Raw genomic sequence first — 16,529 nt, 5'->3', positions numbered from 1 at the left:
GGTCCTTGAAATCCTTGAAAGTTTGTGAATCTGAACAAAAATTTTCAAGGCCCTGGAAAGTTTTTGAAAATAAGCATACATTGACACAGGTCCTTGAAAGTGCTTGAATTTATTTTGTGCAAGAAGTTTTATATGTTATATATTATTTATATATTATTCCCTCTGGTCCGCTAAAGTCTTATTCCGCCAACACTTTGTGGCCTGTGCATACTAGCTTGCTTGATTTACATTAGTTACGTGCATTTACGTGTTACGTTAAGTGTTTCCCACGTGAGGTACTTTGTATTGTTCGTTGCCATGATGTTAGAGTGACCATATTTCCTCTTTTTCCCGGACATGTCCTCTTTTTAGATCCAAAAAATGCCTCCGGCCGGGATTTCTGAACCGCCCAAAATGTTGGGGATTCGGCTTTTGCTTTCTACAGTTGTCAATGATTGTGTGAGTTTTTGTATTAGATGCCACAAGGAACAGTTTTCTTAATCCCGCTCCCACTGAATTTCTGATCATTATTGCCCGCTCCTGTGATTTTTGTGTCCAGTCCCACCCCCTCCCGCAAACATTCTATTGCATAATTTTTGGGGAGCATCTATCAATACGCAGAGTATTTAAATCTATTTTAAATAAGCGCTCACTCTTCACTTTCACTTCTGTTTACGCGATCATGCACACTTTGTGTAAAGTAAGAACAGATATTTGTCGATAAGCTCAGGATCTGTTGAGCAGCAAATCCTCCAGCATGGTCTATCAGCCATCTCTCTCTCCTCAACACATGATCTGTCAAATGTGACTCCTGCAGCTTGTGTTGAATGCAAGGTTGCCAAGTCTGCATTTTTTTTCCTATGGCTACTGTGGAATTACAAATTTATAAAATTTTAAATCTAGGATCCAATGTAATAGTATATAAACTGAAAAAGTTGTGTACATTGTGTTTTACATTTTGAGGTAAAAAAGGATCAAATCAGGAAGCCCAGGTGTCTGAGATAATGACCTTTTGTCTTTGTGCTCTTCCTTGTCATTTGGCTTTTAAATCTCAAGGCACAGCTGTCTCTATGATAATGTGAAGGTATGGGCGATACTGTCAGGCACCTCTGCATTTGAATGACACTGTTATGCTGATGAGATCAAAGCTGGGAAAATTCCAGTGTCGGGCTGATGCATTTGCATGCTTTGTTTAGATTGTCTCCACCTCTATGTATCCCTCCCCCTAGAAATGTATATAAACTACAAATGTATAAATGACTAGTTAGACTTTTGATGACTGCAGCACCACGCAGTGCGTTCTCAATAAAGAATTCTGCTCAAAGATTACCCAAGAGTCTCCTGGTTTTCGCTTTTGAGTTTCCAACAGTTTTGGTGCCGTGACCCGGATAGAGCTTCTCATCTGAATCCAGATTGAAACTTCAAGATCAACAAAGATGTCTTTGTTCCAGACTGAATCTTTCTGTACAACCAAGGGTTGGTGAGTGTAACACTATACAAAAGAACCTTTAACCCTCTGGAGTCTAAGGGTATTTTTGGGGCCTGGAGAAGTTTTGTCATGCCCTGACATTTGTGCTTTTTTCAGTTTCTTATAAATATCTAAATGGCTAAAGTCTAATCTCACTGTAATCAGCACAAACTAGGCTATAACAATATGTGAGCAGCATGTATGTACATGATTGTGTTTTTGAGAAAAAAAATGTTATGCGTGGTTAGTGAAAAACTAAAAATGTTAAATCACTTGAAAAAGGCAATAAAACACATATAGAAAATTGGTTCCCAGGAATTTTGAGAACTGGAGCTTGTAGCCTAGAATTTTTTTTTTTTCTAAATGATGTGAAAATCATCTTGTTTACTCACTTACAGAAAACAATATATTGATTTAAATTTTCTAAGACACTTTTTGTTGGTAAAAGTCATATGCGAGTAGGCGTCAACTATCATGAATTCACACCTGAGAAGACAAAGGCCTGCATAATGAGCTGCATAATGAGCCATTCAGTCAGCTGTGTCACTGAGAGGGATGAGTTACAAGAAAGAATGTGAGGACAAAATAAATCTATATAATTTTATGTTTGTAGTATATTTAGAATATATTTAATTATCCCACAACATAATTTAATATTCACTTGTGAGTGCAGTTAAACAGTTTATTAGGAACAATCAAAGCTGACTTTCAAAGCTGATTTTTTTTTTTTTGCATCATTACTCCAGTCAAACAATCCTTCAGAAATAAATTTAACAATCTTATTTTCTACAAAAAACATTTATTGTTATTATTATCATTATTATTATTATTATTATTATTATTATTATTATTATTATTATTAATGTTGAAAAGAGCTGAGAATATTTTTTTTTAGATTTTTTAGGGGGGGTAAATTGAAAGAACAGCAATGATTGTTACATTTGTTACAGTTACATTTATTGTTACATTTATATTATTTACATCAAGCTTTTGAATGGTATAGTAGTGTATATTGTTATTGAAACTTCATAATATTTCACTTGATTATACATTTAGTCAGGAATTATAGTTTGGAAAAAGTCTTTGGAAAAAGTCTAACTAGTAAAATGTTTACACGTTATGTGAAAACTACTACAAGTATATAAATAAATAAAAAGAGACTTACTCATGTTTATGAACTCTGCTGAATAAAGTGCTTCATTCTTTTTTCTGAGGAAATCCAAATCTCAAATCCTCAACCACATGACATCTTTTTGGGGTGATTTATGTCTTATTCCTCTCATCGCGAAGCAAACAGTAAAATAATAAAAACTTGAAGAACAGTCTCGCTGCGTTGTCTTCTGTTGTGTGGGCGTATTCAAAAGCCGCGCGCTTCAGTGAAACATTTGAATCTCAAAAGCGCGCTCGGCGCGGGGGCGTGGTCGCATTAGAAGATAATGAAGCGAGACGTGAAAAACGGACATCGCGTTGTTTTCATATGGATTACTTTATCACAGAATATTTGTTTTCAGCAGCACTTGTTTAGTTTAAAAGTAGACATGTCAGGCTTTCTATAGATATCTCTCTCATGTCTCTTCGTTGAGTATTCACTGAGTTACAGTTCATTTTAATGACGCATTTGTATCTGAAGACCAGCGCAGACAAAGGCTGCAGACAGCACTCCTTGTTTGTTATCTTTATTTTATAAGTTCACAAAGTTTTGTTGTTATTATGTCTGTATACAAAAAAAAAGTAGACCCTTTACAGATTCGATTGATGTATTGCACTTATCTGTACGATCAAAACTGAAAGTGTAATTTAAGTTCTTTTCGGGGTTATCAGGAGAAAATACCCCAAAACGCGTATACGCGTTAATCGACTCCAGAGGGTTAAGACCAGTACAAATTTGTTATCCTGTGCGCCGTGTGTTTGGTTAGCTAAGTTATCCTCTAAAAAATATTTTAGAGATGAAGGTTATCCTCTGTTCAGGCAGGGAAGATTAACATTACATGTTAATATTCGTTATCCTCTGTTTCGACAGGGAAGAACTGTTATCCTCTGTTTCAGCAGGGAAGAATTGGTTACCCTCTGTCTCAGCAGGGAAGTTTAGCGTAAAGTGCTAGAAGTTTGTGTTACCCTCTGTTTCGGCAGGGAAGAATTGTTTATCCTCTGTTTAGGCAGGAAAGATTAGCATCACGTGCTAATATTTGGTACCCTCTATTGATCAGAGAAGTTTTAGTGTTCCGATTGTGTGGTAACAAAGAAACTCACAAGATGTTTAGAAAGAATGTTAGATTGATCCCCACAACTGAAAAACATGGTCTCACAACTCCTTTGTGGTCATATAGCAAATTCAAATCACTGTTAGGAGTGCAAATGAACCTAATAGTCACTGAGAAAGTTAGACAAGAACTAACTCAGAAATATGATATCCTTCCAGACAAGACTTAGTCTGTAGATGAGTGTAAAAAAGGTACTAGGAGCATGTATTCACAAGAACAATTTGAAAGGCATTATCTGCTGCCACAGAGAATTTGGTTTAGCGCTAGCTACACAAAACCTTAGCGTAACTCAGAGCTAGAGGAACAGAACAAAGAGCTCCGAGGTAGAGTATCCTCATTGACTAAGAAATTGAATCGCAACAAAGCTGCAGCAAAAACTGACATGGAAGAAGTTAGTCAGACTGATAACATTTATCCTGACTTACAAGCTTTTTTTGAAACAGATGTAGCCATCCAGTCAGTAACTGATGTGCCTGTAGATTCAGTAAAGGTATGTTGCGCTAGGAGGAGATCTCAGGGAATTGAGGGAACTGAAAGTGTTCCTCCCAACCCCTCTGTTGTCCAAGTACAAACTGTTGCCAAAGTTCTAGGACCTAAAGATATAGAGAGACTATCCCAGAGCTTACCCTCAACATGCACAAATATTTCTGAATTTAGAAGAGCATTAATCAGCAAAATGCATCTCTACGACATGTCGTTAGAAGAAGTCACACAGCTGATGTCACAAATTTCAACTGAATCTGAATTCAACACTTTTGAGTCTGCTGTTACTTCTGAACTACAACATGTAAGTAAAGGCGATTTGAGAGAAAGTGTTTTGAGAACTCTAAAGAATATTTTTGGGACCCAAAATAGACTGGTCTAGAATCACTAAAGCCGCGTTTCCACCGCAGGAACTTTACCCAGGAACTAGGGACTTTGGGCTGGTACTCTGTGTGTTTCCACCGCAGGAACCAGGAACTAAATAAAGTTCTGGGTAAAAAAATGCCCCTCAGAAAGTCTCTGTTGGCGAGGTAGTACTTTTTCAAAGTTCCGGAACTTTCGGGGGCGGGACTTGGGCGCTAAACATGCTGATTGGTTGAGTTCACGCAGCATTGTGATTTCAACCACCATTTATTCGGTTTTTTTTTCCAAAATATTACTGTTATTATGTCATGAAATGTAATTTTAAAAGTATTTCAGGCGAGAATATAGCTTTTTAAAACTCCAATCTGTGGTTCATTTATAAAGACAGCGCCTATTTAAAAATGTGTTTCACCGATTTCGGAGACGGTCAGCTCCACACGATCAGCGGGAGCTCAGTGCTCATGTATCCGCCGAGAGCAGTCTCGACTCGGCTAGTCCTTCTGATATGTGCCGCTGGCTCTGATGTCTTTTTAGTGGTTATACATAAAATATAATTCATTTTGAGTAAATCTAACATGTAATCTTTGGTCTGTATTCAACTTATCTATATGTTAAAATAAAGTACATTTCTGCGGCTATTATTATCTTCAAATGAAAACGAAAGGAGGCAGTTGTGTTTGATATCATATTTCGTTTTATTGTAAATATACATTGAGGAAAATTGCAGTAGCCAAGGCGAGCTGACTGATGTTATCAAGTATGCTGCTGTTTGCAGAATTACTGGATTTGTGTCGTCGCGGTCATCACACTCCCGAGTTGAATGCGCAAAGTCCGAACTCCCGAGGATGCAAGTCCAAAATCAGCGTACTTTGTATTGAGAAATTGTTGGGGCTGTGAGTAGCTACCTTTCCCCTGTAATCCATCACAATGACAAAATAATTTTTGTGAAAGGTCCAAGTCACATTTCTGGGTCAAACAATTGGTGCAGGAAATAGATCTATTACACAGGATTGAGCAGCTTCAGTCAAAGCCACACCTCCACCTACTACTATTAAAACACTCAGATCATTTTTAGGAACAGCAGGTTACTGTAGACCTTGGATTGAAAAATATGCCTAAATTGCTCAGCCTCTCTATGACTTGTTGAAAGGCCAGGTTAAAGATTCTGATACTGTTTGTATGGAAGAAATTCACCTTTCAAAGCTTTCAATGATTTAAAAAGAAAACTATGTCAAGCTCCAGCATTAGCAATTGCACAATCTAATAAACGCTTTGTGTTTTATGTACATGAACACTTTAAGACTGCATGTTTAATGCAAGATCATGGGGGCAGTTTACACCCAATTCATTACTATTCTGGTAATCTTGACATAGTCGCTCAAGGCATGGGCCCGTGTCTTATAGCAGTGCAGGCAGTTCATCTAGCTCTTCAGGCTTCATCAGGAATGGTGTTAGGACAGACTGTAAATGTAAGATGCCCTCATGCAGTGTCTGCACTAATGAATCAAGCAAAAGTCACTTCTGTCACCTCCTCTTGTTGGGGAAATTGGTTAACGACTCTCACAGCCCCGAACATTGTTTTACAGCATGCGCCAGTGACAAATCCATCCTCATGTATGATGTCTGCAATGACTGAAGTTTTGTTAGAGGATGAAGGTGAAATAACTCACGATTGTGTTACGCTTACATATGCAGCTACGAGTTTAATAACAGAAACTCCCATAGAGAATGCAGAATTGGAGTTGTTTGTTGATGGTTCAGCTCAAGTCATTGAGGGTAACAGACGAGCAGGTTATGCAGTAACTTCCACCACTAAAGTTGTAGCTTCAGGTCATCTTCCAGATAATTTTTCAGCTCAAGCTGCAGAACTAGTAGCCTTAACTAGAGCATGCACACTAGCTTCAGGATCGATTGCAAATATTTACACTGATTCCAGGTATGCTTTTGGGGTGGTTCATGATTTTGGTGTTATTTGGCAAAGTAGACAGTTTTTAACTTCTGCTGGATCCCCTATTAAGCATGCTGGATTAGTGAACGATTTAATGTTTTCCATGAAACTTCCAAAGAAATTAGTGGTGATCAAAGTGAAAGCACATCTCACAACTAATACTACGGAAGCTAAAGGTAATGCTCTTGCTGATGTAGCTGCTAAACAGGCTTGTTCCTATGCAACTGTACGAGTGTGTTCAGGTAGTACAGCACAGAAGACAATTCTGCCTCCTAAATCAATTATTGATCTGTACAAAGATGTTCCTCTATATGAAGCATGAACATGGTTTGACAAAGGAGCCACAGTGGATTCATCTGGATGCTGGACCAAAGAGGGGAAGTATGTCGCTCCCGAATCACTGCTGCCATATTTGGCTCAACAAATACACAATTTGGGTCACAGTTGTCCAGCAACGATGAATCACAGGTTCTCAGATTAAATTAAATTAAATTTAAAAATTAAATTTATGCATTTAGCAGACGCTTTTATCCAAAGCGACTTACAGTGCATTCAGGCTATCAATTTTTACCTATCATGTGTTCCCGGGGAATCGAACCCCCAACCTTGTGCTTATTAACGCAATGCTCTACCACTTGAGCTACAGGAGCAGCAGCAGCTACAGCAGCAACACATACTCCAGCTCCACCAGGACCATTTCGTCACCTGCAAGTTGATTACATATCATTGCTTCCTTGTAAGGGAAAAACTGATGTTTTGGTAGTATTGGACAAATTCTCTAGATGGCTAGAAGCTTATCCAACAGGGCTTGCTACAGCTGCACATACTGCTAAATGTCTTGTCACTGATTTCATTCCCAGATGGGGATTACCAGATTGCATTGACTCAGATCAAAGTACACACTTCACAGGACAGGTAGTCAAGGAAGTGTCTAAAATGTTGAAAATTAAGTGGAATCTTCACTGCCCCTATAGGCCACAAGCATCAGGACAAGTTGAATGAGAGAACAGAACTATCAAAACCAGGCTAAGCAAAATGCATCAGGAAGAAGTACCATTGGTTGAGGCGCTGCCAGCGGTACTGTGTAGTATGAGAGAGTCAGCCAACAGATCAGTAGGACTGAGCCCTCATGAGATTATTACAGGACCCCCAATGCAGATGCCAGGTGTGATTGATCTTAGAAATGCTGATGTACACATTGCCTCAGATGCCCTGATCACTTACTGTGAAGACCTCACAAAGGCAGTACAGAGTGCCAAAAAGAGAGCTGAGTCGTGTTGGCAGACTCCACCAGAAGGGGGACGCACAATCATCCCAGGTCAGTGGGTCATGATAAAGTCATTCAGAAACAAGCCGTTAGTGCCTAAGTGGCATAGACCACATCAAGTATTCCTAATTACAGCAGCTGCAGTGTTTTGTCAGGGAAGGAAAATCTGGACTCATGGTTCACACTGTAAAGTTGTTCCCCCACCTACAGGGTTAGGACACACGGACCAGTGAGGTGCCCAGGAAAGAACCGAATGCGACAGGCTTCGGGGGCCAATCCTGTGGTGAAGATTCCCTTATAGGCCTTCCCCCACCCACTAGTCCATCTTTACCTCATTGTTCTTTAGGTGTCGCAGTAATTAAGAAATAGGGAAAGAAGGAACAACAATAGCAGACTCAAATCGAACAGAGGATACAACACTAGTGTTTGCAGTCTTTTACAACAAATACTGCTCTGTCGTCGTTTGTTTTCTTTCTTACTCTGTGCGGATACCACTTGATGGCTGTCCCGAGACCTATTAGCACCGACCTCATCACCTGTGTTTAAAGCCACCACCTCTTAAAGACAACCAGACCCACAACCAAGCCAACTGTCATGGAAGAAAAATTAAATATACAACGCAGAGAATGACATATGGGAACTTCAGTCATCCATCAACATGATCAAGATTGCCGTACTAGTAATCATCATGGACATCACACAAAGTATAGACTCCAGAAACAACACATTCCTAGAGCTGATGAATATGTCAAGAAATGCCTTGTTTGCTGGAAAGGATGTTTGCATGCCACTTCCACCTTCGGTAGGAACAGGAATCCCAGGGGTAGCACACCCCATTTCTGATTGTGATACCTGCACTCTATTTAGTGTTGTCACTAATGGAATTTTAAACCAAAGCACATGTCAAGTTAGAAGCTTATTGACAGAAACTGGCCAATGATACGGCTTTGGCCCTGGGTAACATCACGAACACTCTCGCTTCACACAAGATAATGATCTTACAGAACAGAGTGGCCTTGGATTACATTCTTGCAACGCAAGGGGGAGCATGCACCATTATCGGACCTAAGTGCTGCACTGGGTTACTGGATCCAAAAGAGAACTTGAACAAAATTCAATAAGACATTCTTGATCTTTCATCAAAATTACAACAGATGACTGACGACAATTCTACATGTTTCGGAAACCTGTTAGGTAAACCCTGGCTGTGGATCAAGGAAACAGCAATTCTGCTGTTGTTTTTCCTACTGGTGTACTATCTATGCGTCCACAGTATCAAGTGTTTAATTCAACAACTAACTCATGCCCATCACAGGGAAATTACAGTTCCAACCAGGAAAGATTATTACCCATAAGAACTACATGGACCCTAGATGCATGTTTGTTTCTTTCTCAACATGTCATTCTTCAGTACAGACAGTCAACACAGAGCAAGTGCTATGTGCCTGTAACGATCACAGGTTACAAGAAGGAACTTTTAAGTGTCTAAATTTGTATTTTGTGAGAGTTATTAGAACTCTCAAAGGGAAAATTGTGGAATTACAAATTTAGTAAATGTTAAATCTAGGTTCCAATGTAATAGTATATAAACTGAAAATGTAATGTACATTGTGTTTTACATTTTGAGGTAAAAAAGGATCAAATCAGGAAGCCCAGGTGTCTGCGATAATGACCTTTTGTCTTTGTGCTCTTCCTTGCCATTTGGCTTTTTAAGCTCAAGGCACAGCTGTGCTTTTGTCTCTATGATAATGTGGAGGTATGGGCGATACTGTCAGGCACCTCTGCATTTGAATGACACTGTTATGCTGATGAGATCAAAGCTGGGAAAATTCCAGTGTCGGGCTGATCCCTGTACTGCATTTGTATGCTTTGTTTAGATTGTCTCCACCTCTATGTATCCCCACCCACCTAGAAATGTATATAAACTACAAATGTATAAATGACTAGATAGACATTTGATGACTGCAGTGCCATGCAGCACGTTCTCAATAAAGAATTCTGCTGATGATTACCCAAGAGTCTCCTCCTCTATTTCCCCCCGTGGGTTTGAAATGTTGCTTAAATTACATTTGACTGAAATGCTTGTTTTGAAACATTTTGCATTCTGCCTATGATAAAACTGCGCTAGCTGTTAAGTTTTGTGAAGGAGGGCCACTGGCAAGCTTTCTAGCTGTGTTTATGATCAATATGCATAACAGTAACTGTAAAAAAATGTATTTTAGGTATGGAAATGACATATTTTCACACTACTGTACCACCAACCAACCACACCCAAGCCTGCACCCACTGTCCTCTTTTTGGAAAACTAAAATGTGGTCAACCTACATGATGTTCATGCACACAAAACTATTATAGTGGTACCTCAACGTTTCACAGACACACCATGAAATTAATGTTGAATTGCTTTGCTTATTAAGATAATGTAAACCCATGAGATAAGAAAAACTTAAGAGCATATTCATATATCTTAAAACTTCTGGTTACATGAGCCTAAACTCTTTACAATAAAATCCATGCAAAAGTTAATATCAGATACTTTTAGAATACAGTATAGGATGTACTGAATATTTTTCAGTTTTATGCAAAACAGAAATACAACAACTAGAATATCAGATCTCTGTCATGGCCAAAAAATAAATGCAAAAAAAAAAAAACTTTTTTGCATAGTTGTGTTTGAGACATGAAAACTGTAACAATGTATCTTACAAGATATATCTCACATTTCACTGCTGGTTATATATGCTCTATATAATCCAGTAGTGACGAATAAAAATCTTGAATCTTGAGATAACACAATGTAACCTCGCTCTCACAGTGGCCATTCAGCCACAGGTCACTGCATCTTTTGCGGTGTAAGTAATTATTTTTTTTTTTTAATGTCAAACACATTCTTAGTATTTATATTTGGTTTGATTTTTATAACTGTTTTAGGGTCAATGTTTCGGTAAGGTTCTTTTGTACAATCCTTTTAACATTTCAGCAGCTGACTTTTTTAGTACATAGTAATTTCAATTGTACCACATTTGCAATGCATATATAGCAGGGCTTCAGACTAAATTTTGAGAGTTCTACAGAATACAGATGGTGGCACCAGAAGCAGATTTGGTAGCGCTGGGGGTGGTGTGTTGGGGTATTAAAAATAAAGATAATTAAATCATAAAATTGTTATAGTTTTGCATTAATAAGTGTAATTACTAGTAATATTTCACATTTATTTATTGGTAATGCACATTTGACAGTAAAGCACTGAGCTTGAGTTGGGAAACACAACATTTACTTTTATTAACAACAGTAGCATGTGCAAAACTTAATATTTATATAGAAAATTAACATATTCTACTATTAATTGTATATTTTTTCATCTGTATTACATTGGAACTGACCAACAACTTCAGTGATTATAAAAGGAGCTCTCTTATTTTCAATGCGTGATTCAGTCACAGAGAAGTTTGTTTTTCAACTTTGACTTTTCTTACTTCATACACAAAAATGAGCAAAACTTTTACAAAATTCGATTTCTTGATGATTTAAAATTTTATAATAATGATTTCATCATTTTAAAATATAAAGTAAAAAGTAGAAATGAAAAACTAATGAGCCTATAAGTGTTCTTCTGCTGCCATCTACTGGTTATATTGGTAATTTGATGCCCCTTTTTTATTTTACAAAAGTGTTTGTTTACCACAAAGTATATTTTGGTAATCCCTTTATAAATAATGTTTAAATTGTATCCTCTTTAAAGTTTTAAAGTGCTGTGAATAGTTGTGTGAGATACTTAAAATTGCTTGAATTTCTCGCTCAAAAGTTTGTACAAACCCTGAAATGCATAATGTAATGAAATTCAACTATTTGTGCCAAAACAGCATGGTTATAGTTAGCGTTACTACTTCTGGTTATATCTAAAAAAGGACAGCAGTTTGTAAGTGTTTTGCCTTGTTTTTCTCATTAGATTTCAGCGTGGTTGTCGTTGCTAGGGAACTTTGTTTCACTTACTGTGTTTTACCGTGGTAAATACATGATCAAGTCGCGTTTGTTCTCACGTTTGCCTATCGCTGGACTCTCCAGTTTCGGTTTGCTAAATAGTAAGGCATGACCAAAGCCAGTGAAACTACTTATTTACCTGTTTGGAAGACCTTGTTAGAAGAAGCAGTCGAGCAACAGAAAAGGACAGCAGTTTGTAAGTGTTTTGCCTTGTTTTTCTCATTAGATTTCAGCATGGTTGTCGTTGCTAGGGAACTTTGTTTCACTTACTGTGTTTTACCGTGGTAAATACGTGATCAAGTTGCATTTGTTCTAGCGTTTGCCTATCGTGGGACTCTCCAGTTTCGGTTTGCTAAATAATAAGGCGTGGCCAGCTGACTTCAAAAACAAGTACTCAGGCAAATATAAAAATGGTTAGTTTCACCGCAGCAGTGGTCGCGGCAGCCCTTGTGTGAAGCCTTCTCGTGTGAAGACTGATGAGTGTAAAGACCATCGACTCTACCTGCGCGACTCCACCGACCAAGAACACAGACAAGGCACTTGAGTATTGCTTTTCTCCCCTTTCTTTACTTTTTGTATAGCTTGTTATTAAATACTTATCTAGGTCAATTGTACTCACTATGTGCTTTCAGATCTCTACTATTACTACTAACACTCGGAGAGCATGCACTGTACTTCGGAGCAGGCCTATCCCAACAATCAACTTATCCTTTCCAATCATCCTTCTACTTGTCCACTTGATCATATCCCCACTCACCTCCTTCAGGCCATTTCTTCTTCAGTCATCCCTTCACTTACATTATCAACACCTTGATTCACTCTGGTACATTTCCCTCAGCATTTAAGCAGGCTCGGGAAAGCCCACTGCTTAAGAAACCATCTCTAAATCCAGCACTTTTAGAAAACTACAGACTGGTATCCCTTCTTCCATTTATTGCAAAGACACTTGAGCGAGTTGTGTTCAACCAACTCTCTATGTTTCTTGTACAGAACAACCTCCTGGACAGCAACCAGTCTGGCTTCAAAAGCGGCCACTCAACTGAGACTGCCCTGCTCTCGGTTACTGAAGCCCTGCGACTGGCAAGCGCAGCTTCCAAATCCACAGTACTCATCTTGCTGTATCTGTCTGCTGATTTTGACACCGTCAACCACCAGATTCTCCTGTCCACCCTCAGAAAGATGGGCATCCATGGAATCGCACTCCTGTGGTTTAAGTCCTACTTCTCAGGTAGATCCTTCAGGGTGTCTTGAAGGGGTGAGGTTTCTAAGTCACAACTTCTTGCTACTGGGGTTCCTCAAGGCTCAGTGCTTGGACCATTTCTCTTCTCCATCTACATGACGTCATTAGGATCTGTCATTCAGAAGCATGGCTTTTTTCTATCACTGCTATGCTGATGACACTCAACTCTACTTCTCATTCCAACCAGATGATCCGACGGTAGCTGCTAGCATTGCAGCCTGTCTAAGTGTTATTTTTAGCTGGATGAATGACCATCACCTTCAGCTCAACCTTACTAAGACAGAACTGCTCGTGGTTCCAGCTAACCCATCGTTTCATCACAACTACTCTATACAACTGGGTTCGTCAACCATAACTCCTTACAGGACAGCCAGAAACCTAGGAGTTGTGATCTATCATCAATTAAGCTTCACAGACCATATTGCTATAACGACCCGGTCCTGCAGATTTGTCTCATACAACATTAGGAAGATTAGACCCTTGCTGTCAGAGCTAGCCACTAGGGCTGGGCGATATATCTAACGATATGATCATGCGCATCTAGTCAGTAAATCTGGTTCCTTGATTAGCGCTAAATCGCCATCACCTTGTCAGTGATCTACGGCTCTGTCTATTAAATGCCGCTCCATTTGAAAGCAGGTGATTGCGATTTAGCGCTAATCAAGGAACCAGATTTACTGACTAGATGCGCATGATCATATCGTTAGATATATCGCCCAGCCCTACTAGCCACACAACTTCTAGTCCAAGCTCTTGTTCTCGCCAGACTGGACTATTGTAATCCTCTCCTGGCAGGCCTTTCAGCATGTACTATCAAGCCTCTGCAACTGATCCAGAATGCAGCAGCAAGAGTTGTCTTCAATGAGCCAAAAAAAAGCTCACATTACTCCTCTCCTCATCAGGTCACACTTGCTACCAGTAGCCGCTCGCATTAAATTCTAGGTACTGATGCTTGCCTACAAGACGACCACTGGTGCAGCACCAATATACTTAAACTCACTAGTTCAAACTTATGCACCCTCCAGAAGCTTGCATTCTGCAAGTGAACGACACCTTGTGGCACCATCCCAAAGAGGTTCAAAATCAATCTCACGGACCTTTTCCTGGACTGTGCCCAGCTGGTGGAATGACCTCCCAATCTCAATTCAAACAGCTGAGTATTTAATCATTTTCAAAAATATCTAAAGACATCTTTTCCGCCAGCACTTGACCAACTAATACTAGCACTTACCTTTTCTTTTCTATTCTATTCTATTCTTGGAAAAAAAAACACATAGCTACATGTTCTGTGATAGACTAACTGAGACTTGTCATGGCACTTGTATACTATTGTTGTTCTCTCGTTGGACTGATTGCTTCTATTGTTCTCATTTGTTTATAACAAATTTCTGTGCAGAATTTGAATGCTTCTCACTAGAGCTCACGGCAACCTTAACCAACGCAAAATCAACACTGCTTCCTGAGTAAACCTTTTGTGAGCTCGGATAAGATTGTTTGTGCTTCCTTGATCCGAGCTTATAAACGGTCCGCACTGTGCAGCTCAGATGAGTAGCGCATTTTTCACTAGCTTTTGTTTCGCTTAATGTTTTTCATATGCAACAGAAATAGCAGCGCTTATGAGGTGGGGTAACGTAGTGGTCGACCAGTGTGATTGCTCAAAAAATGTAATCGCACTGGCAGAAAAATGGTCGCAAAATGTGACCATTTGGTTGCAGTCTGAAGCCCTGTATAGGAAGTATATACAAAAAACTGAAAATTCTAGAAAATTGTTCTTATCCTGTAAGTCAGCTCCCACTCTTTTGTGCCCTGAGGTGGAAATGCCCTAACAGTAGGGAAAACTCAAGTGTATACTTTACATTTTGGACAACCATTTGTATTATTAAATGTTTTACATTTGCACTTTAGATATTGTTTTCTTTCTCACTTTAGATGCTGGAGAAAAAAACAGCCAGGCTAAAGCATTCAAAGTGGAAACATCTGCCGTGGCTCAATAATCCAGAATTGGGATGGTGGAAGGAGCAGAAGAATGAGACAATCAGAGATCAGGCAGAGATCTGCTGGTGCCCCTGAGGGAACCGATTTACCTAATGTGTTAGTTAAACCAAAAATTTTCATCACTCAACTTCATGTTGTTCCTAATCCAGACTTTTGTTCATCTTTGGAGCATAAATGTAGAACTTTTTAATCTAATCTGAAAAATTACTTTTTTTATTTATAAAATAAAATTCACGAGAGCACCATGATGCATCATTGTTGCATTGGCGTGAGAGCTGGCCATCGCAAGTATTTTCATACTTTTGTGAAAATGTGTTGGGGATACATAATTTCTGAATAAAATTTTTTTGTTGTTGTTGCTGGTTTTTGTTTACACAAGGCATCTGTTAAAAAATTCACTTGTGTTCTGCACAAAAGGGTCTTATGGGTTTGGAGCAACATGAGGGTAAGTAATTAATGACAGAATTTACATTTTTGGTTGAAATATGTTCTAATGTGGTTATAATTGGTAATTGTTTTCATTTTCAATATTTTAAAGATTTATTGTTTTGAAAAATTATGTTTATACAGAAAAGATGGATTCATTTGATAAGTTACAATAAAGACTTTTAAATTGATAAAAAAAAGTTTCAAATAAATACTGCTCTTTTGCAAGTTCTATTCAAATAATACTGAGAAATTTAATGGTTTCCACAAAAATATTGGGCAGCACAACTGTTTTAAACATTGATAATAATCAGAAATGTTTCTTGAGCAGCAAATCAGCATATTAGAATGATTTCTGAAGATCATGTGATACTGAAGACTGGAGTGATGATGCTGAAAATTCAGTTCACAAGGATAAATTACATTTTACAATGCATTCACATAGAAAACAATTATTTCTGTAGTTAAATTACACAACACAACATTACTTTTTATCAAATTCAGTCTTAACAAATGAACACTTAAGATGTGATCAGGAAAGTGTTTTTTTTTTTACATGAAAGATGTATTTAATTTGTCAGTACATGTGTCAATATACTCTTGTGAATTGTCTTATTTTGACAGTAATTATGAATATGAAAAATAAATATAATCAATGAATTCACGTTTGTAATTTGGCCTGAAAAGACGTCTTTTCAACTTAAACTTTACAGCCACATTTAGACGTAATTTTGACGTCTTTTTATAGACGTCTTTTTACCTTTCACTTTTCAACTAAATTTTAACGTTGTTTAGACATCTGCCAATATGTATATATATGTGTGTTTGTGTAACAAGTATATACACACACACACACACACACACACACACACACATATATATATATATATTTGTGTAAATTGTTAAATTAAATTGAACATTCATTGTTATATATTTATTTTCTTAAAGCGTCTGTCAGTGTAGTTTTGGAACCTCATTATTTTGTGACTCTAGATGAGTAGATTTCATTTCTGTTACTTGTCATTGCCAGATGAAAGCTTTTTTTTTTTTTTAAATGCAGTAGCTAAATTCATTTTGGCCAATCAAAGCCAAGCTTTTCAAATCAGCTTTTCAGGCAA

General features: G+C 38.1%; 1 protein-coding gene and 1 long non-coding RNA gene across 3 annotated transcripts in view; both read left to right on the top strand.

The window, feature by feature from the left end:
* Positions 1-15,764, top strand: part of LOC122145649 — a 34,518-nt gene extending 18,754 nt beyond the window's left edge. The window contains exon 4 of the long non-coding RNA XR_006160463.1: positions 14,920-15,764. This is a non-coding gene — a long non-coding RNA (uncharacterized LOC122145649). The remainder of the gene's footprint in view (positions 1-14,919) is intronic.
* Positions 721-9,934, top strand: LOC122145648. 2 transcript variants are annotated; one of them, XM_042760398.1, is made up of 2 exons: positions 721-1,459; positions 5,330-9,934. In XM_042760398.1, exon 2 carries the CDS (start codon positions 5,868-5,870, stop codon positions 6,822-6,824), a length of 957 nt encoding a protein of 318 aa, XP_042616332.1. In that variant the 5' UTR covers positions 721-1,459; positions 5,330-5,867; the 3' UTR covers positions 6,825-9,934. The 2 variants fall into 2 exon arrangements, 1 of the variants encoding a protein (XP_042616332.1); XR_006160462.1 differs by lacking the exon at positions 721-1,459 and having other exon boundaries at positions 5,217-7,820; positions 7,980-9,934.
* Positions 15,765-16,529: the final 765 nt, after the last annotated feature.

This window comes from Cyprinus carpio, chromosome A7 (assembly GCF_018340385.1).
Source record: "Cyprinus carpio isolate SPL01 chromosome A7, ASM1834038v1, whole genome shotgun sequence".
Taxonomy (NCBI): domain Eukaryota; kingdom Metazoa; phylum Chordata; class Actinopteri; order Cypriniformes; family Cyprinidae; genus Cyprinus; species Cyprinus carpio.
Note: the sequence above shows the minus strand (reverse complement) of the source record. Positions and strands in the feature narration are given on the sequence as shown.